Source organism: Enhydra lutris, unplaced genomic scaffold, assembly GCF_002288905.1.
Source record: "Enhydra lutris kenyoni isolate GAN:26980312 unplaced genomic scaffold, ASM228890v2 scaffoldscaffold9, whole genome shotgun sequence".
Classification (NCBI taxonomy): Eukaryota; Metazoa; Chordata; class Mammalia; order Carnivora; family Mustelidae; genus Enhydra; species Enhydra lutris.
In genome coordinates, this window is record NW_019154093.1 from 3,787,425 (window position 1) to 3,812,272 (window position 24,848).

A 24,848-nucleotide genomic window follows, 5' to 3' on the forward strand; every position below is an offset into this window, starting at 1 on the left:
CTTGCAAAGTCAGAAAGAATACAGCTGGTCCTCAAACAACACAGGTTTGAACTGTGTGGGTCCACTTACAGGCAGATTTTTTTCTAATAAACACAGTATAGTACTATAAATGTATTTTCTCTTATTTTTTCTTAATAAAATTTTCTTCTCTCTAGCTAACTTTATCGTAAGAATATAGCACATAATACATGTAACATACAAAATACATGTTAATGTATTTTGCTATATAATGCTATTGGTCAGGCTTCTGGTCAACAGTAGGTTATTGGTAGTTAAGATTTTGGGAAGTCAAAAGTTATACGTAGATTTCTGACTATGTGGGGGGGTTGGTGCCCCTAACCTCACATTCAAGAGCCAACTGTATTTCCATGTGACTTAAAAATTTCTGATGGAAATTACTTTCAGTTAGATTCAAACCAGTAGCCTAGATACAAAAGCTAAATATTGCAATAATATCCTAGAGAAAACAAAATGCAAACTTCCATTTTCTTAAAATAAGTGTACACTCAATTTTGCTTTTCATTTGTTGAAAATACTCCACATATATAGACTTTAAGGGCACAAATGAACAAAACTGCCAATTCACAACCTTGTAAAGACTGTTTTCAACACTGTATCTCCTATAAGCTTAAAAAGCATACTACTGAGGTCCCGGTTTTAAAAATAGTTAAGTTTAAAAGGTACTACTTGTTTGTAGTGAAAGATGAAAACACGACACACTCACTAGAACGTGGATTCCTTCCTTTTCAACTGGAGCCTTATCGTATGTAGCATCACAAACTCGAACCAAAGTTGTCACTCCATACTTCTTAAGTTCCTTTAAGGAAGACAAATATAAGGGATCATACTTTTAGAATCTGCAACCGAAACTTTAAAATAAAAATAAACTGAAGCAATGAAACATCATTTTTAGACAAAGATAAAAATCATTCTCATTGTGGCAACATATAGAATGAACACTCAGGCTCTTACTGGAAGCATCAACATAATCACCTTTATAAAGGACAATTTGGTAACACATCACAAAAACTATAAAAGCACAATACACTTTGACCTAGAAATTCAAATTCTGAGAATTTATACTAACAAAGTAATTAAAGATATACCCAAAGATTTTGGTACCAGTGTGTTCAACATGGGCTGTTTGGAATGGTAAAAAGATGGAAACATGAATAGTCCAAAAACAGGGTAACAGAGTATGGCACATTCATACAGGATACTGTGACAGCTATAAAAATAATACTAAAAAGGTTGGGGGAAGATTTTTTAAAACACAGTGTGATCCTGGGGCGCCTGTCTCGGGTTGTTCTCCGGGTCCTGGGATGGAGCCCCGCATCAGGCTCTCTGCTCAATGGGAAGCCTGCTTCCCCTCTCTCTCTGCCTGCCTCTCTGCCTACTTATGATCTCTCTCTCTGTCAAATAAATAAATAAATCTTTAAAAAGAAAAAAAAATATATATATATATAGTGTATGTGTGTGTGTGTGATCCTATTATGTGTATATAAATAAATATACACATATATGCAGAGAAAAACATCCAGACCCAGGTATTAAGAATTAAGAATTTTCAAACTATCTTTTGTTTATGTATATCTTCTGATTTTTACACAGTAAGTACTTATTGCTTTTTTAATTTAAAGAAACAAAAGTAGGGCACCTGGCTGTCTCAGTCAGTAGAACATGCAACTCTTGATCTTGAGGTTGTAAGTTCAAGCCCCACAGTGGGTATAGAGGTTATTTAAAAATAAGATCTTTAGGGGCGCCTGGGAGGCTCAGTTATTAAGCGTCTGCCTTTGGCTCAGGTCATGATCTCAGGGTCCTGGGATTGACCCCGCATTGGGCTCCCTGCTCAGTGAGAAGCCTGCCTCTCCCTCTCCCACTACCCCTGCTTGTATTCCCTCTCTCACTGTCTCTCTATGTCAAATAAACAAACAAAATCTTCAAAAAAAAATTTTTTTTTAATTTAAAAACAAAATCTTTTAAAAAAATAATAAAATGAAGGGGCGCCTGGGTGGCTCAGTGGGTTAAGCCGCTGCCTTCAGCTCAGGTCATGATCCCAGGTCCTGGGTTCAAGCCCCACATCGGGCTTTCTGCTCAGCAGGGAGCCTGCTTCCTCCTCTCTCTCTGCCTGCCTCTCTGCCTACTTGTGATTTCTCTCTGTCAAATAAATAAATAAAAATCTTTAAAAAAAAAAAATAATAATAATAATAAAATGAAGAAACAGAGGTAATTTTGAAATTAAGATTTAAAAGTGGTATCATATTATGAAGCCTACAAATATACCATCACAGCCAGAAGCCTTGCTCCTTGGGGGGCTTGGGGGCTCAGGTCAGGATCCCAGGGTCCTGGGATGGAGCCTGCATCGCATTGGGCTCTCTGCTCAGCAGGGAGCCTGCTTCCCCCTCCCCCTCTGCCTGCCTCTCTGCCTACTTGTGATCTCTGTGTGTCAAATAAATAAATAAATAATCTTTAAAAAAAAAAAAAAAGGCAGCAGCCTTGTTTTCCTACTGCATGCCTAATCCAGTGACCACCTATCTTCAGTGGGCCACCAACATCTTTTTATAGTTAAAGGATAGTGGCCTCTGCCACTTCTGGAGTCTATGGCCAAGGTATCCATAGGCTGAAAAAATAGTATCACATAATTCAACCAGGCTTAAAGGTGACTGAACAACCTAAGGGCACACAGGCCTGGAATCAACTTGTACACTGTGTACACAAAGTTAAGAAGCTCTGGGAATTAAGTATAAATGAGCAGGAACAATGCTATCCTATAAGAAGTGTCCATCTATCATTTGGTTATCTAAAGAGTAAAGTTATTTTAATTGCTAAAGGAATTAGCAATTCCTTTAGCACTCTTTCTTCACTGAAAGGCCTTCTAAAACAGACTCAGGAAACAGACTCAGGAAAGTTGTTAGTATTACATGGAGTCAGTAATTTTAAAACATTTCAAAAAAACAGATAAAATCCTACTAAAATGAACTCCACAGTGGCCATTCACTGAAAGGTTATAACAGAAATTTTTATAGTAAATATTTGTGTCCTTAAGCAAGTCAAAACCTCTTCTGAACTGCTGTGCCATCTGTAACATGAGAGGGGTGGATTTAGGATCCCTAGGAGTTCATTCAGCTCTCTAAGACTACTCCATAAATATAGAAGAGAAAATGAAGGATATGACATAAAAATGTTATCTAAAATACCTTTCCTCCCTGTAAGGTTCTAATCCTTGTATATGATGGTTACTATTGCTAAGTAGTTCTGGAGTAGGTTTTTATCAAAAGAGGCTAGAATATTTGAGGCAGACATGGGTTTCTGAGTCAGAGACAGTTCTACCGTAGGCTGTATACCTTGAGGTAAATTACTAAATTACCATATTGCCCCGAAACTCAGTTTCCTCATCTAGAGGACGAAGACAGTAACAGTACCTATACCTCATAGGGCTATTTTGAGTAGTAAATTATATAATGCACAAAACTGCTTATTGTCATGTTGGATACATACTAGGTGTTCAATAAATGTTAATTGTTTTTATTATTAAAAATATGATGAACTGCTATGTAGAAAGGATATTAAAAAACAACTAGATAATTTCTAAAGTCTCCCAAAATTCCATAAATGTTCTTTTAAAAATCTGTTATAATTAATGCAACCCAATTCGAACAAAGACTGGTAGGAGGATGATCCATATTCCAAACAAAGAAATAAACAGCCCTGTGTTAAGAGATTCCTTCAAAATGCTGTTCATTGGGGCGCCTGGGTGGCTCAGTGGGTTAAAGCCTCTGCCTTCGGCTCGGGTCATGATCTCAGGGTCCTGGGATCGAGCCCCGCATCGGGCTCTCTGCTTGGCAGGGAGCCTGCTTCCTCCCCTCTCTCTCTGCCTGCCTCTATGCCTACTTGTGATATCTCTCTCTCTCTCTCTGTCAAATAAATAAAATCTTAAAAAAAAAAAAAAAATGCTGTTCATTTATAACTGTACCGATCGATCAACCCAAAAAGTAGACCAAACTGCAGTCTTACCTCTGTGAATTTGTTGAGGGTAGCATTGGTAGGGTTGTGAGTTATCAGAAAACGCATGTTCTCATAGGAGATCTCCACAGGGGCTGGACGGTTCATTATGGCAAATAAAAAGTGTGAGCGTGCGTGTATGGGTGTGATGGGGAAAATGACAAAAAAAAAAAAAAAAAAAAATCAATAAATCTTGAAATGTTTCACAGCAGAAAACATTAAAAAAGACCACTAAAATGCCTACTATCGATCAGTGTTTACTCTATTCAACTTGTTTATTCTTTAAGAAGCTTCTCTCTTCAAGGTAAGCAGAAGTATTTAGAATCCACTTGAATCCAAATTCAACTTGGGCCTCAATGTCTGCAGATGGATACCTTCGGACTCCAAAAAAATCCAACTACATACAAAACTTAAGTAGCCTTTACTACATTTAGGCACTAGTGAGACAAGTTAAGTGTAGGTTGCTTTCCACTTTGTTTACTTGATGCTTAATTTTACTGGAGTCATTAAAAGAAATATGCTTGTAATAAAAAAAAAAAAAAAAAAGCCAACTATTTCTGAGGCCAGTCTTGGTGTCCAGAGTCTTCAAGGCAAGGTTAATTATGGCACATAGAACCCCCAAGCTCACTTGTCAGCGAAAACGCTGTGCTGAGCCTGGCAGAAGTCTGCCCTCACGCTCAGAATCGCCATAAATGTGCAACGTATATTCCAACGAAAAACCTAGAGGAGAAAAGCATAAGTAAAATGAACTGAGACTGACAGCACGGTAAACATATTCAAAGTCAAGAATACGTTCTCTATGAATCCAAAGACATCTGAAATGCCACCAATTCTTAATTATTGTCATCTACAAAGACAACGATAAAAAATGTATACCAAGAATTTTAAAAGTCAGAAATTCAGAAGTATGTCTTTCTTTTTCAAAAGGGGATTCAACAAAATTTCTGTATTAGTAAGAATATTTGTAACTCAAGTCATTTTTAAGTGACCTTATTTTCAAGTTCATTTATTTTATTTTTTTAAAGATTTTTATTTATTTATTTGACAGAGATCACAAGTAGGCAGAGAGAGGGGGGGAAACAGGCTCCCTGCCGAGCAGAGAGCCTGAAGTGGGGCTCAATCCCAGAACCCTGAGATCACGACGCGAGCCGAAGGCAGAGGCTTTAACCCACTGAGCCACCCAGGCACCTCTTTCAAGCTCATTTAAAAGAGTTATTAGGGTTGCCTGGGTGGTGGCTCAGTTGTTAAGTGTCTGCCTTAGGCTTGGGTCATGATCCCAGTGTGCTGGGATCAAGCCTTGCACTGGGCTGCATGCTCAGCAGGAAGCCTGTTTCTCTGTCTCCCACTCCCCCCGCTTGTTGTTCCCTCTCTCACTGTCTCCCTGTCAAATACATAAATAAAATCTTTTTGAAAAAATTAAATTTAAAAAAAAAAAAAGAGTTATTAAAAGATCCTTAAAGAAAGCTTCCCTCCACAGACTCTTCATAAAGCTCACAATGATTTTGTTCTTCTGCTTTGATGGTTCAGTCCTTTACACAGACACTTTGCTTAAAATAACATACATCTATCTGTAGGGGCACCTGGGTGGCTCTGTGGTTAAGTGTCTGCCTTTGACTCAGGTAATGATCCCAGGGTCCTGGGACTGAGCCCCATGTCAGGCTCCCTGCTCATCGGGGAGCCTGCTTCTCCCTCTCCCTCTGCTGCTCCCCCCGCTGTGCTCTCTCTCTGTCAAGTAAATAAAATCTTAAGAAAAAGAAAAGATACATCTGTAAATGGATGAAGGGTATTTACCAAAATTCCACTTTGAGGATTTAATTCTTTCTATCCAAAGGATATGCACTGGCCCCCAATTATAACACCAGTCCATAAAGTACTTTTGAAAAAATTTATTTTCCTTACAACTCTAAGTAGTTGTTACTACCTACAAGGAATGAAGAAAGAGAAGTGACTTTTCTAAGGTGAATATCTTCTGTTAATCAAAGGTTTTTTATTCCAATGTACAGTAATGCCTACTGCCTCAACTAATGCATAAATCCCATCCTCTCATTTCTAGTCCAGTTTACCTCTTTTTCCCCCCCCTGAAAGAGAGAGTCAAACAATCTCAAGAAGGCTCAAAGCCCAGCACACAGCCTGATGTAGGGCTCTATCTTACGCCCCTGAGATCACGACCTGAGCAGAAATCTAGCATCGGACACTCAACTGACTGAGCCACCCAGGCACTCCTAGTCCAGTTTACCTTTTTACTATTTCTCACATCACTCACTATCTCAAGAGTACAAAAGCACCTAACGGTCACCGATTCAACACAGCATTCTCCTCCCCATACCAAAAACAAGGTGAGAAAGAAAAGTGGCAGAATTTTTAATATTATTTTGGGCCTGCTGTACTGAAACACAGTAATCTTTATAGTTAGCTCAGTCAGAGTATCAACAAAATCATAAGTTGCTCTGAGGGCACCTGGCTGGCTCAGTCAGTACAGCAAGCAACTCTTGATCTTCTGGTCATGAGTCTGAGCCCCATGTTGGGTGTAAAGATTACATAAATAAATAAATCTTCATAAATAAATAAACAGATAGCTCTGGAAATAGGGACAACGTCTAAGTTCTTTCCCTTGCGTCTTCTCTAACCCACCAATAAATGCTTATTTATTAGTCTCTGAAAAGATGACTGTGACCAGATAGAAAAAGACATGAAAGGTAAGTACCACAGAACCATTTCAGAAGGAAACGAAAATACAATTAAGAATTGTAAGAAAAGGGGCGCCTGGGTGGCTCAGGAGGTTAAAGCCTCTGCCTTCGGCTCAGGTCATGATCTCAGGGTTCTGGGATCAAGCCTCAGATCAGGCTCTCTGCTCAGCAGGGAGCCTGTTCCCCCCCACCCCTGCCCCTCTCTGCCTACTTGTGATCTCTGTCAAATAAATAAATAATCTTTTAAAAAAAAAAAAGAAAAAAAGGAAGTTGTAAGAAAAAACCAAGGCCTACAAACTTTCAAGCCTATTCTATCCACAAGTCTTTTTATGATATTCTTATGACACTGTATTTTTTTTTAAAGATTTTATTTATTTATTTGGCAGACAGAGATCACAAGCAGGCAGAGGCAGGCAGAAAGAGAGGAGGAAGCAGGCTCCCCGCCGAGCAGAGAGCCCGATATGGGGCTCGATCCCAGGACCCTGGGATCACGACCCGAGCCGAAGGCAGAGGCTTTAACCCACTGAGCCACCCAGGCACCCCATGACACTGTATTTTTAAAGTTACATACTTGTAACAATATTATCATGGACACAAGCACAAAACTCAAATGTTCCTAAAATACGAAAGATATGCAAGAAATTAGAAATTCAAAACGGCATTCTAGGAACTTCAATACCTCAGCAGAAATTATACACTACAGTAAAATCATGAAACTTCTAATACTCAAACTAAGAAAAATAAAAATATATACCACCACTTTCCTAACTGTAACCCCAAAACAGGAACCTTAGATTACACATTTGATAGAGTACTCCTTGTACAGTCAAGGAATTTTAAAGCTAGGAAAACTTAGAGCAATGACTCTGACCTTAAAAAAAAAAAAAAAGAAAGAAAGAAAGAAAAGAAAAGAAAAGAAAAAAGAAAAAAGAAAAACAAAATGATGTTTGGGAGCAAGAGAGGTTAAAATGACTTAACTAAGGGGACGCCTGGGTGGCTCAGTTGGTTAAGCGGCTGCCTTCGGCTCAGGTCATGATCCCAGGGTCCTGGGATCGAGTCCCACATCGGGCTCCTTGCTCGGCAGGGAGCCTGCTTCTCCCTCTGCCTCTGCCTGCCTCTCTGTCTGCCTGTGCTCGCTCGCTCTCTCTCCCTCTGTCCCTGACAAATAAATAAAAATCTTAAAAAAAAAAAAATGACTTAACTAAGACCACATCACTAATTAGTAGCAGATCAAAGACAGGAACCTAGGTCTCCTAACTCGATTCATTTTTCCTTCAATTTTGACTATGGAGGTATCCACATATTTTTCAGGTCATAATCTTTTTCATGTAATTCTAACTTTTCTTCAAATATTTGCTTGGATGTTGATCTGCAACTCTGTGACCTTAAATAAGGGGAGAAAAGATTATTAAAGTAACCACTCAAAGAACAATGGTTTGCATGCAGTGAAAAGCAAAACACAAGGAAATTCTAACCTGTTTGAATCCCTTTGGTTTAATGATGTTATCACAGCTAATATGTGTGTCAGCTGAATAAAGGCACTGAAAGACCGGCTTTGTAGTGATGGCCAGTTTTGAAAGGTTACAGCTCTAGCATTAAGTTTTCTACCTAGTCTCCAGTGTTTGTCCACTTAGCAAACAGAACAAGTTTTATCCCATCTTATTCCTTTTAGAAGTACCACTTCCAAGGATAAGGATAAATTCATTATTTTTCAATTCTTAACAAAATTCAATTCTTGACAAAAATAACAAAATCCCCAGCAAAGGATTTCCACCAAATCAAACAGTTATGTTCTATTAATGTTAAAAGATGTATGATAAAAACAAGCTTCTGTTCCATCTCCCAGCCCTAAGAGTTCAACTACACATCAACAGTTAAATGCTCTTGCACCTGTCTATTCAGATAAACTAATGTTAATTCGTGTAAGAGACATAAGAATACAAAGCGGTCTGTAAAAAAAAAAACCATAACCCACCACAGCTGGAAGGTACTAAAAATTACAAAGCCCTATAGTTTAGCATAAACTCAGCATCTACACATCTTATAGGAAAATTTTCTTCTAAACCCATCTCTCTGACATTAAGTAATTTTATCTTTTATAGAACCTAACTTTTAAAATGTTGAATTTGGGACATTCCCATTTCCTATACAATATTTGCATTTTTAACCAAAGAAGATAACTTCACTGCAGGATTAGAAGGAATGGTCTATGACAGAGAAATCCTTTTAAATTAAGGAGAAGAGGGAAGGAGAAAGAGGAAAAAGATGAAGAAAGGGGAAGCTGGAAGAGCAAGTGAGCAAGAAGCCAACTAAGCTAAGAGAATGTACTACCAGTAAGACTAAGTCAATAACACAACAGAAACTACTTTAAACTTTGAAGAGAGGTATGTCAGAGTTTAAATATCCTGTGTCAATACTCTAGTGCTAACATCTAAATGAAATGAGAATCAAACGCATGAAATAATATAATACCATTATTTAATCATGATATATTCTTAAAATGGAATATTATGCTGAGGTTAAAAAGAATCAAACAGATCTGTATGAAATATGGAAAGATGGCCAAGAGACTCTAATAACTGCAAAGAGCACATGATGGTATGAACAGTATAAAGAGAAATATTTGTGAGTAATGTATAGCTTTCATACCCATCAACTATCTGGAAAGTTACAAAGAGGTAACTGGTTGTCAGGGTCAAGGGGACCAGAGGTGGAGGCCAGAAGCATGATTTACTTTATCATTATACATTGCTTCTGAAATATTTTGCTTTTCCCATGGACATGTATTACCTTTTTCTTTTTATTCCAGGGTGATAAAGAACCCTACAACGATTTACAATTTAACCATGTTCTCAAAAGTGCTATAACCACAGGATTATAAAGAGCCTTGAGAGAGCTAGTCACTCTTAGTCCCAGGCAGGCCTGTTCCCACACAATTCCAGACAGTTTTCTTCTTTGTTAAAGATATTAAATTACTGAGTAAAATTCAGGTTCTTCTTTGGCAACTGTAATTCTAAGTTCAACTACAAATACAGAGAATTTGAGGGCAACACAAACTTATTAGGCATCCTTTTAAAAATTCTGTCAATCCACTCACATCAAGTTTTCCACCGAGAAATTCTCTATTTCCGAGTTAAAGTAAATGATAAAATAAACTCTCTAATTTGATGGGTTATGCCAGGATTCACCAAATTAAAACAGTACATTATAATATAAATACACAATAAAGAAGTCTAGATCTAGGAAAAAAATCTCAAAGCAAAGGTCTGGAAAAACAAGTAAGCATACATTTACTGTTATTTTTCTTACCAGAAATTCTACAGGAAGTCATGCAAATTTGAGTCAGCTTGGTTTGTAGAAACAGGCAACATGAAAGCATTATACTGCATATACAGCTAAAACCTTGCAACAAGTTTTTCCTAAAACAAATTCACCTCACTTCAACAAAGACACCTGCACTTCTCTTAAATAAGTATGAATGATCAAGAGTAAAGAATTCACTCTCATGAAGAGTTAAAACATCTTCCTTACAATTTGGCTAATTAAGAATTTATTAATAATTCAAGTTATTTATTAGACATGTACTATGCATCCTAGTACTCTTTAAAGTGCAGCAAGAGCAGTAAACGAAAATTCTCAGTAGGCAGAAAAAGATAAAATATGCCACTGTTATGGAGAAAAATGCAAAGGAGGGAAACTGCAGTGCCAGAAAGGAGAGGGCTTCTAATTTTAAATAAGGCTATCAGGAAAGGCCTCACTGAAAAAAAGTGACATTTTATCCAAGACCTGGGGGTGTGAGCCAAACAGATATTTGAAGGAGCATTCTAGGCAAAGGGATTAGCTGTTGCAAAGGTTATAAGGTGGGGCCATGCTTGGAGTGTTCTATGAACAACCCTCTCTCTTCCCCCTCTCTCTGACAAATAAATCTTAAAAAAAAAAAAAAAGACTTTAAGGTAAATTTGTCCACAAACTGGATATGGGGTCTATGAAAAGACTCAAGGTCCTGAGTAACTCTAAGAACCCTAACTTAATATTCAGAAATTATTCAAACAACAGATGAATAAATTCCTCACAACTATCAAGGAAGAAAAATAGGGAATTTGTCTGTATAAGGGAATTTTATCTGTAAAGTACTACTGTATCTACTGCATTCTGACCATTTGAGGAAAAAAATGTATCTTATAGACTTATTAAAATGATCTTAACTTTGCTAATTAATCTTCTAGTTTAACTGGTCTCAAAATGAAAGCTACTCATCTTTCATAACTTACTCCCAAATTATCAGAGTTCTGTGGAAATAATAGTTCTACTCCCTCTTTTTGTTCATCCCTGTAGTTCCACTTATCAAACTAAAACTGTATACATCTGGCTCCTTGAATTTATTAGACAATTTAAATTAATGTTAATTCCCCTCCCCTACTATACTGTTCCAGGTAGCTGATAAGGATAGAGGTATCATTAAATTCTACACAAATTAGGGTCCAAAATATCTGTGAACAAGGTAAAAATAGCTTCTTTACTGCTAAAAAAAAAAAAAAGTTTCATAGTTACTCTCTTGGTTATTCCCACTTTTCTACTTCCTCATTTAAGGAGGGAACTTGAGAATCAAGTTCCTGTACAGAAATCAATAATCACTTATATAAAAAGAAATTATGACCTTGATTGTGGGAAAATACTGTAACATTTCAGAACCAGCATGATATACATGGCCTGCCACTCAGAAAGGAAAGGAAAACAATTAACCAACAATTGCACCTGCTTCTGAGAACAGCGACCGTTATGAAGTCCTGTGGGCCCAGTTCCCACTGAAATGAAAAGGGAGTGGTTTTCAAATTCGTGTGTACCCTAGTGATTAGAAGTACTTGTCATTTTCTAGTAATTCCTACCTCTACAAATAACTATAAGACAAAAATTGCATTAAATATTTTCATGCCACACTCGAAAATATTTACTTTTCAATTCTGTACTGTTTCTCTAAAGATCAGCAATTCTCCAGTTGAATTTCTTGACCAAAAGTCTTATTTTCCCTTCCATAAATAAAATTTAAAAGAAGGTAACAGGACTATGGCCAATTTTCACTTTTTTAAAAAAATTATTCGAATACCAGTAATAACATTAAAAATCCTACCAGCACAATTCTAATATTGGGCATTAATCTTATTGAGTTCAGTGAATTTTTAAAATATTAAGCTAAACATTTAGCTCTATTAAACTGATTCTAATCATTCACTCTCTTCATTTCCAGGCAGACATCATGGCTATCCCTCTTCATGGGCTTTATGCTTAAAGATTTTACTTTATGTGCACTTTAAGATTCCCAAGCCTCTTTATTATAAAGTTTAAGCACATTATTTTCCTAAATAACTGTGGTAACCTCCTTTACATGATAAAAACTATCTCATATTCAGCAGCATTCCCATATAATTAAATTCTAATATTTGTTTTCTTCCTTTCTTACATCCTTCTTTTAACCTCAAAAGGCTAAGTAATTTTCCCAGAGAACAATTTAAGTCTTAATCATTTTAATTTAGTTTCCAACATCATTATGTATTCTCTCTCTCACTGTCTCTCTCTCTCTCTGTCAAACACATAAATAAAATCTTTAAAAAAAAAAAAAAAAAGGAAAGAAAATCCAAAAGGACACCTGGATTCAACCTGTCAACACCACTTTGAAATATTTTCTGAGCTATATCAGGACAGTTAGAATGACTATAACAGCTGTGAGTTCCCTGAGGTTGCAAAATAGATACTTGGGAAAAGGTTATTTGAATCACCTTTCAAAATAACCTACAGCACAGGAGCAGCATGCAAAGTAAGAACTTCCAGGCTATTGTTAGCATTATTTAAAATACATGTTTTAGAGCTGAGCAGTTTATAGGTCAGCTTAACTCTTTCATTTCCCCATTTTGTCAAGTGTATTGAGCATTATTTAAAGGTCCTGTTCAAATATTCACCACCAACAAGGAGGGAAGGAAGCTCTCTATGTACAGGATACAGAATAAAAACATTCCAAATTACATCTTGTCAGCATAAATTCTTTGTTTGAGCCCCAGAAATTTTTCTGCTGTTAGGGCATTTTGGTCCAAGTTTCCCCTAAAACCGGTTAAGTTACACTTCACTTCCTCTCCTAAACTTTTTATAAATCACATTGCACTTCACAGCCATCTATGTCCTGAGTATAATACAAGATAAACAGTCAAGAACACAAATCATTCTATTTGGAGCTGCTAGTGGCCTTTTAAAATATATACTGTCTACCCACTAACTGTCCGATTTATTTTGATAAAACACAACATTCACAGTCTTTAAAACACATACAGTTAAAGCAGTTGTTTTACATTAAAACACATTGGGGAAGGTATGTGCTATGGTGAGTGCTGTAAAGTGTGTAAGCCTGATGATTCACAGACCTGTACCCCTTGGGCAAATAATACATTATATGTTAATTAAAACAAAAACAAAAACAAAAACAAAACCACAAAAGTGAAGTTAAAATGGTAGAAATAGTTAAATACCTCTATAACGCCATGTCAAGAGATAATTATTCTTTGCTCACCAGCTTAGTTCAACATGAATTCGCCTTTATTCTCTTCCCACTTAAAGAATGCAAAATTTAATCTTTCTTGTACTCTTCCTCCAAATGCTTAGTGAGATGGAGGACAATATGTCACCTCTGAATGATACTAAAATGCAGCACATCCAATCTTACAACAAGCATTTGTGGAGCTCTTTGAGCATGCCATACAAACACTATCCAGGATCAAGATACTAAAAGAATCCATGTGGGTGAAAAATATTTAATGAAGGACATTAAAATTTCATAATAATGCTATATACTTTGAAGACAAAAAATATGAGTAGAATGGAGTAGGATTAATTAGGACCTACGAGGAAAGGTAAAACTTTTATAGTGTAAGGAAAGGAGTCTTTGGTTGGTAACTCTAGGAGGCCTTGACCATGCTGAGAATTTCAAACCAATTCAAATGCAATAAAAACTCTTAGGAATTTAAAAGTATGAACAGTAATCAGGGAGCAATTCTTTGCTCAATGATAGAAAACAAATACGCCACAGTGGTGGGCATCTTCTGATCAACTGAGCAGCTCCATAATTAACACCAAGCTTTACAAAAATAGACTCTCAACTTACTAACTCCTACCTCATAGGTGAATTTGTTTTCTAGCAAACCCATGGGAATTTAACTAAATTCTACTTGCTGCTAACTTCCAAATGAAGATCTCATTTCACTAGAAAAACAACTCAGGACATAGTCTATGACTTAAATTTGAAGTGCTTCTCATCTAGAAAGACTAAGTTATTGGAATAATTTAAACCAATCACCAAAAGGAAACTTGTTTGTAACCACACATGTGGAATGAAGAGTAATGTCACTTAGAATCTATTGTTTCTCCATCACATCCTTCTCAATTTGCTGACAAATCCTGCCGATGACTCATATCCTTCTGCACTGACCAGTCACTCTGTTCCCTCATGATAGACTTTTCACCAATAATGTAAAGTAGAAAACACATTAATTTGTTTTGCTACTAAAAACAATAAATATCAACATATGTAGATAGATCCAATTTACAGATACCGTGCTGATACAATCTAGTGAATGTCTCCTGTAAAAGACTGCCCAAAAAAAAAAAAGTTATGCTCAAATCTCAACTAAAAGACAACTACAAGAAAGCAGACTGATTGTGAATTTGAATTCCTGTCAAACGATACATTAGTTAAGAGCCAACATTTTTGACCACTGCAGAAATAAAAACACAAAGCAATTTATCTGATCTGCTAAAGCAAATATATCATGTGTGCATTTTATGCCAAAAGAATTAACATTTCCTGAGAAGAATGAAATTTCAACCCAAAAATACTATGAAAGGAATTAAATCTCTCTAAAGGTAAAGACCATTCTAATCATCAAAATATTTTTTCAAAAGAGGCTCAACTAGCAAAGAAAAAGTCGCAGAAGAGCTTAAAATTCTCTAGAGTTTAAAAAGGCAATGTTGCGCAATGTAAATATATATTCAAATGATGAGATTTAGTTTCTAGGCCACTTACAATGGAATGGATGCTGTGACACAGAACCTAAGGGTAAGAAATCAGTGTAGGCATACAAAAAACATTTGTATTGGAGCGCCTGAGTGACTCAGTCAGTTAGGTGTCTGCCTTAGGCTCAGGTCATGATCCTGGGGTCCTGGGACTGAGCCCTGCATCAGGCTCTCTGCTCAGCCAGGAGTCTGCTTCTCCCTCTCCTTCTGCTCCTTCCTCCACTCGTGCACACACACTCTCTCTCTGATTAAAAAAAAAAAAAAAAAATTGTATTCAAATCATATTAAAACTATTGGTATAATATGTCTACTCCTCATAGTCATTTCTCCAGGAAAGATTTTGTACCGTCAGTCTATGTTGATTGAAGAGATAAGTTTGGGGGAAACAACGTTAACAAGGGCAGTGCAAAAGGGTCATTTTCTCACTTGGGTTCTGGTAACTCCACAGGGTAACTGTGAAAGTGGACAGAGCCTGCAGTGCTGTGTTTGGGGGAAACAACGTTAACAAGGGCAGTGCAAAAGGGTCATTTTCTCACTTGGGTTCTGGTAACTCCACAGGGTAACTGTGAAAGTGGACAGAGCCTTCAGTGCTGTGTAGCTTCTTTCTTAGAGGTGCTAGAATAGTGACAGTTTCTGGTTTAGCCCAGACCTCTACAACACCAAGGAGAAAAAAAAAACCAAAAATACCATATAATATCTACTTGAGCTCTACACCAAGCAATTCTATAGGGCTGCAAGTCCCAACACAGTGGCCAAAGGAGCTAGAAAATGTGGTTCAATCAATAAAACAAAAGATAACTAGAAAAAGCTACCAGACACCTCTACACATATAATACCCCTAAAGATGAAAATGGATGAAAGTCTCTTCTAACATTCCAGATTAACAGACTCAAATCACCACTTCCCCAAAAAATTTTAATTGCTGGTATCCACTGTTCACTAACAAACCCAAGCTACAAAATTATGTGAAGTGCAACATCAGAGACTCTCACTTTGTAAATTTAGCAAATTATCATCAGTTTCTATATAACCCAACTAGTGTCTTAAGAAAAATCTCAAAACAGCAACACTCCCAAAAGAACAAAAAAAAAAGGTATGCAAGTAACTGAAGTATCTTAAAAAAAAAAAAACAACAACAACTAAATTTCAGACAAAAAGGCCAACTTCTTTAATGTCCACTTAACTCCTATAGAGTAACAAGAGTTAACTCAAAAATAAAGTTTAGCAAGAGATTTAAGTACCTTAACCCCCAAGGGAAAACTTTTTTTTTATCCACTGCCATCTATTTACTGATATCTTTAATCTGGATTTCAAAACCTGGAATTCACAAATTGATTCTATACATCAATCTCCTTATCTGTACGACAGAAAGTGCCACTTAGTCAAAGGATTATTATGAATTTTAAGTAAGATGTTTTATGATTCAGCATTATAAGATTCTCCAGAAGGGAATGTTGAAACCTAAAGCATAATGATGGATTTCACAAGGTGTCCTAAGACCTCAAGATCTCTACCACTGCCCTATTCATAAATATAACTAAGTCTACCATGTTAAAATTTGGATCTTGACTTCCAGTAGCTCAAAATTTTTAAAGATCTCCAACTTCTATAAGTAGTACAGCTGATTATACAGTGTCTGAAGAAATCAAGCTAACTTGGATTTCACTCTAACTTAGGTTTTGCTCTTCCAAGAGTAACAACTAAAAATTTATGTATTGCTCTTCTGCATGTTATTTGTAAATGCTTTTTCTAGAGACTCCACTGGTCACCAATCCCACATTCCAAAAAAAAGGGAACAGTACAAACCCTGTTAAGTAAACCTCTACTAAATTTAAACTTTACACGTCAAAATTCTACAACTACTACATACAGAAATGCCACCTTTAAAAGACAAAATGTTAGCCTAAGAGTTAACTCTTAAGAAAAATAAATATTTTACCTTGCTTCACACAAATGTCTTTTCAAGGAAATATAAATATGGGGCTTTCAAACTTTTTTAAAAAGTTATATGCAAAAGCATTCAAACATTTACTCTTCCCTAGTGCCACCAAAGTTCAATGATGTTATAAATGGTTTCTGCTTATAAATTTGGTTAGTTCAAATTAAATATTACTTGACTGACTCATGGAGGGAGTGGTTTGACTTTTGCTGTTCTGAGTCAGAACAGACCCAGTTCAGCAGTTCTAAACAATTTTTCATTTGTATAGGTGTCCTAAACGTTAGCTTTTTCCAGTTGCAAAATATAACAAACTGTTGTCTTAGTAGAAAGGTCTTAGTGGTAATAATAATTCGAATATGTAGTTCAATTTATAATTAACAAGTGCTTCTACATATATTTTCTCACTTCATCTTCACAATCTCCTAAGTATCTCATACTGCTGAACAGAAAGACTTCCACATAGGAGTGACAAGTCCTAGTTGACTCTTACCCCAATAAATAACACTCTTCCTCTCTCTCCCCCAAAATAAAAAACATAAAAGGCTGCTGGGTTTCTTTAATCAGACTTTCTTCTCCTAGACATATCCCAGGTGCCTCATAAAAACTATGTCTCAAAGCACACACCCTGGGGCCCCAAGAGTTTCAAGGCAGACTCTCCACCCACATAAAAGCCTAGCTTAGGCCCCAAAGAGCCTCAAGTCAGCATCTCCTAAATGACCCCCTTGCCTCCAGCCATCTAGTCTTCTGCATTAAATTCAACATTTCTCATCTGTACAAGCTGCTAGGTCACTGTGTGGTTGAGAAACCTCAAAGTGAGACAACCTACTGTGAGGGTAGTAATGGTAGAGTGGAAAAATCAAGGACTTTTGGAGTCATACAGACCTGGGTTTTTAATCTATTTCCAATTCTCACTATCTTATGACCTAGGACAAGTTACTTAAACTCTCTGAGCCCATGTATCTGTTCATCTCATCACTGTAAATCACTGAGGCCTCATCACTGTATCCCAAGTGCCTAGCAAATAGAAACCACTCAATATGTGGAAAGAAATGCAAATGAGGACCCGTACCCCCTTTAGAGTAACTGCGAGAATCATACAGAGAGTGTATAAAAATGCCCGGTGCGTAGGAGGCCCTTAATAATAATGAATCCAGGGGCACCTGGGTGGCTCAGTGGGTTAAAGCCTCTGCCTTCGGCTCAGGTCATGATCCCAGGGTCCTGGGATCGAGCCCCGCATCAGGCTCTCTGTTTGGGGGAAACAACGTTAACAAGGGCAGTGCAAAAGGGTCATTTTCTCACTTGGGTTCTGGTAACTCCACAGGGTAACTGTGAAAGTGGACAGAGCCTGCAGTGCTGTGTTTGGGGGAAACAACGTTAACAAGGGCAGTGCAAAAGGGTCATTTTCTCACTTGGGTTCTGGTAACTCCACAGGGTAACTGTGAAAGTGGACAGAGCCTTCAGTGCTGTGTAGCTTCTTTCTTAGAGGTGCTAGAATAGTGACAGTTTCTGGTTTAGCCCAGACCTCTACAACACCAAGGAGAAAAAAAAAACCAAAAATACCATATAATATCTACTTGAGCTCTACACCAAGCAATTCTATAGGGCTGCAAGTCCCAACACAGTGGCCAAAGGAGCTAGAAAATGTGGTTCAATCAATAAAACAAAAGATAACTAGAAAAAGCTACCAGACACCTCTACACATATAATACCCCTAAAGATGAAAATGGATGAAAGTCTCTTCTAACATTCCAGATTAACAGACTCAAATCACCACTTCCCCAAAAAATTTTAATTGCTGGTATCCACTGTTCACTAACAAACCCAAGCTACAAAATTATGTGAAGTGCAACATCAGAGACTCTCACTTTGTAAATTTAGCAAATTATCATCAGTTTCTATATAACCCAACTAGTGTCTTAAGAAAAATCTCAAAACAGCAACACTCCCAAAAGAACAAAAAAAAAAGGTATGCAAGTAACTGAAGTATCTTAAAAAAAAAAAAAAAACAACAACTAAATTTCAGACAAAAAGGCCAACTTCTTTAATGTCCACTTAACTCCTATAGAGTAACAAGAGTTAACTCAAAAATAAAGTTTAGCAAGAGATTTAAGTACCTTAACCCCCAAGGGAAAACTTTTTTTTTATCCACTGCCATCTATTTACTGATATCTTTAATCTGGATTTCAAAACCTGGAATTCACAAATTGATTCTATACATCAATCTCCTTATCTGTACGACAGAAAGTGCCACTTAGTCAAAGGATTATTATGAATTTTAAGTAAGATGTTTTATGATTCAGCATTATAAGATTCTCCAGAAGGGAATGTTGAAACCTAAAGCATAATGATGGATTTCACAAGGTGTCCTAAGACCTCAAGATCTCTACCACTGCCCTATTCATAAATATAACTAAGTCTACCATGTTAAAATTTGGATCTTGACTTCCAGTAGCTCAAAATTTTTAAAGATCTCCAACTTCTATAAGTAGTACAGCTGATTATACAGTGTCTGAAGAAATCAAGCTAACTTGGATTTCACTCTAACTTAGGTTTTGCTCTTCCAAGAGTAACAACTAAAAATTTATGTATTGCTCTTCTGCATGTTATTTGTAAATGCTTTTTCTAGAGACTCCACTGGTCACCAATCCCACATTCCAAAAAAAAGGGAACAGTACAAACCCTGTTAAGTAAACCTCTACTAAATTTAAACTTTACACGTCAAAATTCTACAACTACTACATACAGAAATGCCACCTTTAAAAGACAAAATGTTAGCCTAAGAGTTAACTCTTAAGAAAAATAAATATTTTACCTTGCTTCACACAAATGTCTTTTCAAGGAAATATAAATATGGGGCTTTCAAACTTTTTTAAAAAGTTATATGCAAAAGCATTCAAACATTTACTCTTCCCTAGTGCCACCAAAGTTCAATGATGTTATAAATGGTTTCTGCTTATAAATTTGGTTAGTTCAAATTAAATATTACTTGACTGACTCATGGAGGGAGTGGTTTGACTTTTGCTGTTCTGAGTCAGAACAGACCCAGTTCAGCAGTTCTAAACAATTTTTCATTTGTATAGGTGTCCTAAACGTTAGCTTTTTCCAGTTGCAAAATATAACAAACTGTTGTCTTAGTAGAAAGGTCTTAGTGGTAATAATAATTCGAATATGTAGTTCAATTTATAATTAACAAGTGCTTCTACATATATTTTCTCACTTCATCTTCACAATCTCCTAAGTATCTCATACTGCTGAACAGAAAGACTTCCACATAGGAGTGACAAGTCCTAGTTGACTCTTACCCCAATAAATAACACTCTTCCTCTCTCTCCCCCAAAATAAAAAACATAAAAGGCTGCTGGGTTTCTTTAATCAGACTTTCTTCTCCTAGACATATCCCAGGTGCCTCATAAAAACTATGTCTCAAAGCACACACCCTGGGGCCCCAAGAGTTTCAAGGCAGACTCTCCACCCACATAAAAGCCTAGCTTAGGCCCCAAAGAGCCTCAAGTCAGCATCTCCTAAATGACCCCCTTGCCTCCAGCCATCTAGTCTTCTGCATTAAATTCAACATTTCTCATCTGTACAAGCTGCTAGGTCACTGTGTGGTTGAGAAACCTCAAAGTGAGACAACCTACTGTGAGGGTAGTAATGGTAGAGTGGAAAAATCAAGGACTTTTGGAGTCATACAGACCTGGGTTTTTAATCTATTTCCAATTCTCACTATCTTATGACCTAGGACAAGTTACTTAAACTCTCTGAGCCCATGTATCTGTTCATCTCATCACTGTAAATCACTGAGGCCTCATCACTGTATCCCAAGTGCCTAGCAAATAGAAACCACTCAATATGTGGAAAGAAATGCAAATGAGGACCCGTACCCCCTTTAGAGTAACTGCGAGAATCATACAGAGAGTGTATAAAAATGCCCGGTGCGTAGGAGGCCCTTAATAATAATGAATCCAGGGGCACCTGGGTGGCTCAGTGGGTTAAAGCCTCTGCCTTCGGCTCAGGTCATGATCCCAGGGTCCTGGGATCGAGCCCCGCATCAGGCTCTCTGCTCAGCGGGGAGCCTGCTTCCCTCTTGGTCTCTGCCTGCCTGTCTGTCAAATAAATAAATATTTTTTAAAAATTAAAAAAGAATAATAATAATGAATCCCGTCTCCCACTAAATATTAACAATAGTATTCACTATTTCTAAAAGCACAAAGCATGCTAATGATTGAAAAGGACACACTAAGAGAAACATAATTTCGGACTTCTAATTACACACCCATGTTTTGGCCTATAATTCTACTATGTCTACTACCAAAAGGACCACCGTCTTTGCTTATACTACTGAAAGACTCCCAAATTCTATGAACCTTCTCATCATTAAAGTGTAAAATCCATAACAAGGTACTTTTTATCAAGAGCCCCTAATTCCACAAGAATCTGGCAAAAGTCCATAACAATATTGATTCACTACCCAATATGAAACAATTTTTTAAATGTCAAAGATTAGAATACTGGCAAACAACTTCTCACCATCTTCAACACAACGGCATGCTGGCAAGTGATTCTGAAGCCTTAAAAATGTGTCATTCTTAGCCTTAATTTCCTTTTGCATGCTGAACAAGGCATAACTTCATTCACTTCCTGTCTGAAACTACTCTGTGATACAGAGCACAGCAGCAAATAACTACCATATTCTAACTCAGCAGCAGTTGTAGTCTGGTGATTCCAGACAAGCAAGCCTACAGTGATGCTTAGAACTGCTACACTTTTTATGTTTCTTGACAAACTCCAGGGAATAATAAACTAGCCTCTGGTTCTTCATCATCATCAATGTTACATTATTTTTTTCTTAAGAGTTCTTCTCCAGAAGGGTAGAGAAGAGTTAGTATCTGATAAAATTTTTTTCCATCTACCTAACGATAAAATACCTTTCACCTGAAAAATTAGCAGTAGTTTATAAAACAGTCTATGGTTCTGAATACTCTAAGGGCAAGAGCCTAGGATCCTGGGCAATAGACAAGATTCTTCTAGTTAGCTCTCAGAGCGCCAGAGGACGATGGGATGGCCACCACGTCCTTGATAAATTTAGAAATTTGTATCGATGTCATAAAACATAGGGAAAACATTTATCCTCCCTCCCCCCGAAAAGCATGACCTTTCTTTTAAAAATCCCAGAGCCAGAGGACTATAGTGTCCCTGGGATAGACTCCTATACCGTTTCCTCACACTGGAACCCAAGAAACCAGGGACACGACGCTCTTGGAAAGAACTCCCTAACCGAGGACCCCAGGGTTCACTATCGCCATACACAGCGATCACGATCATGGAGGGCCTCCAGGATGCCAGTTCACACACTGGACAATCGCAGGCACACCCTTTCCACGTTCCCTCATCTGCCATTCACCCCTCCCCAGCCTCCCTCTCTCACACTGCACTCATATTCCCCCATACACACTCCCCCACTCTGCCCCATACACTCAACGCTCTCCCTCTTCCACCACCTCACTCTCCCCCATTTACCCCTCTCGCTCACGCGCACTGCCCCTCCCCACACCCCCACTGACCTCTACACTCTGCTGGCACTCACACTGCCCCCGACACGGCCCCCAACTCTCTCATCCACACCCCCCCAACTCCGCCTTCTCTCATCCCTCATGCACACCCAGCCTCTCCCCAACTCACACTGTCCCCCTCAGGCACGCACATTCTCCCCCCTCAACACTCCACATTCTTCCACACGCACCGTCCCCCCTTCCTCACCCAGCCCCGTTCTCCACGTTTCCCGGCCGCGCTCCCCCCGCCCCCGGCCCGGCCCGGCCCTCCTTCCGGGGACGTGTCTCAGGCCTGCACTAATGGCTGCGGCGCCTCCCGCCCTCCCCTTCCCCGAGGCCCCGGGAGCCGGCGCGGGGACCGCCCGGGAGGAGCGCACTCACGCTGGCGAGCTGGGGACTGGGCATTGAAGTCCGGCGGCGGCGGGAGCGAGGAGGCGCCTCTCTCCTCAGTCACCTCGGCGGCGGCGGCGGCGGCGGTAGCGGTGGCGGCGGCGGCGACGACTCCCCCCCAGCCTCGGCGCGCGACACCCGGCCCGGCCCGGCGGCGGCGGCGGCGCGTGTCCACGAGTCCGTCTTGCTGCTGCTGCTGCGGCCGCCGCTGCGTCTCCTGCTGCCGCCGCTGGCCCCGCTGCCGCCGCTGCCCTGTGGCGTCGCCTCGCGCAGTGCCCGGCCGCCGCTGCCGCTCCAGCCGCTACCGGACGGACGACGGTTACAGCCCGGCCGATCGCGCCGCCGCCACCACCGCTGCGCGCGCAGCCGGAACCAGCTCCCGCCACCGCCCCTCAGGGGGCGCTGCGGGGCGCGGCGCGCGCGCCCACTGGCCCGCCCCCCGCGCTGGCGGACTGGCTGGCGTGCCGGCTCGCGGGGCGGTTGGGCCCGCCCACCTGCCCCGCGGGGTGCTGACCTACTGCCCTCGGCGCCTCCCCCGCTCCTCCTCGTGGTTCGTTCCTCTCCTCACTCCCGGCTGCGGAAGGCGCGTCCATGTGACCGGGAAGGGGGAGCGGAACGTGGCCAGAGGAGTCGTTCGCCCACGCCGCGGCCCCCTCATCCCACCCGCACCTGGGCAGAGGCGAGAGCCAGCGGCCGTGACGTGACCTGCAAGGTCGAAGGGCTTTTTCCCGCATCCCGAGCCGTGAGGCCTGAGGCCAGATCCTGATGGGACTGGGCGGCGACCGAGCCCTTTGCTCGGGGATTTCCAACTCAGAAGTGACAACCAGGGCAGCTCAGTTCTTGGCTGCCCTTCCTCGAGGCCCCAAATAAATAGCGTGCGCGCGTGCGTCTGCAATTCTGCAATTGCGAAGATTGTTTCTGCGCCTCTCCCGGTCCCATCCCCGCGCGACACATACACACATACATACACACACCCCTATGAACCCTTCCTGACAGACCAAATTTCAAACTTCCGGTACGTAGCATCTTGGGCAAGTAAGTTAGTTCCTCTCTCTTAGTACTCTAAATTATTAAATGGAAATAGTTACCAGCTACTTCATGAGGCTCTTTTCATGTATCAATGATAGAATGTATGAGAAATGCCTGATAAAGAGAAAATCCTGAATTTAAAGTTTTCCAACCTAATCTCCCCTTTAACGACAGAGATTATCCTAGAGATTCCAGTATTCTCTCTAGCATTTGGAAGGTGACCAGAAATTCTTTAATTCTTTGTCAGACCACGAATTTTGAGTTTCGGTTTGGAAAATGTGGTCACCGGTGAGTTTGGGAGACTGGTCTGGGCCATTCACTGGTCTGACCGCATCCAGAAAGAGGCACGGGAGGCTGGCTTGGGAGGAAGAGGGGAGGCTCACCCATGAGAGTTGTGGGTGGGGGGCTAACTCTTCCCTAGCCACCCTAGGAAGTCAACCTGCCCAGAACCAGCCCCTATTGAGAAGGGGCTCCTGCCCCTTGGGCCGCTTCTCCTCCACCACGACCACACACATGTTCATTTGGCCCTGTGGGAAGAAGCAATGGTCAGTAGGCATCATTAGGCTGTCCCCACAAGGTAGACCTGGGGCATTGCTCCTGACCAGAAGGCTTCTATTAGAGCTTAGCAGTAAAAAGAAAGGTCTTATGTATGACTCAGCCACATCCAGCCACAACAGAACCCAAGATGTTCACCACCAGCAGGTGGCCCAGGAGAGGGTATTCCAGGGCAAGGCTGGCTGGCAGGACTGTGTGGGAGTTGAGAGGCCCTGAAAGGAGGGGCTGCAGATCAGAATCAAGGCCGTTGGATGAGGAGCGCCGGCTCAGCTGCTGCTCGCGTTCCAGCATTTTCCACTTCCTGGAAGCACAGACTTGAAACAGAAAACTACATCCTCCGCAAAACTTTTTTGAGTCTCCTGGTCACTGGTTCTTCCACTAAAGTCTAAAAACACCTTACGCAATCGGCTATCCTAGCACTCATCACAGTGTATTGTAAATGCCTATTTTCATGATTCTTCCCTCCTTAGACTGACCTACTAGGGGCAACCTAGTACATGGTTGAACAAATGAATCAATCTTCCCTCATCTAGCTCTCAGCCGGACCCTAAAATGTCAGTAAATAATACAATGACAACATAAGGAAAGCAATAATGGCCATGAAAGCGGCTACCAATTACTAAGCAAGCATCTACTCTATTC

The 24,848-nt window shown here is 39.7% G+C and overlaps 1 protein-coding gene across 3 annotated transcripts in view; it reads right to left on the bottom strand.

The window, feature by feature from the left end:
• Window positions 1–22,708, bottom strand: part of LOC111143411 (protein tyrosine phosphatase type IVA, member 2) — a 32,551-nt gene extending 9,843 nt beyond the window's left edge. The window contains exons 1-3 of one of the 3 annotated variants that reach the window (XM_022497132.1): window positions 22,614–22,708; window positions 4,015–4,722; window positions 725–817 (exon numbers count right to left, since the gene is read on the bottom strand). In XM_022497132.1, the coding sequence (XP_022352840.1) occupies window positions 725–817; window positions 4,015–4,110 (189 nt within the window). In that variant the 5' untranslated portion in view covers window positions 4,111–4,722; window positions 22,614–22,708. Of the gene's footprint in view, window positions 1–724; window positions 818–4,014; window positions 4,723–14,754; window positions 14,772–15,280; window positions 15,557–22,613 lie in introns of those variants that run through there. The other 2 variants (XM_022497134.1, XM_022497133.1) reach the window with 2 other exon arrangements.
• Window positions 22,709–24,848: the final 2,140 nt, after the last annotated feature.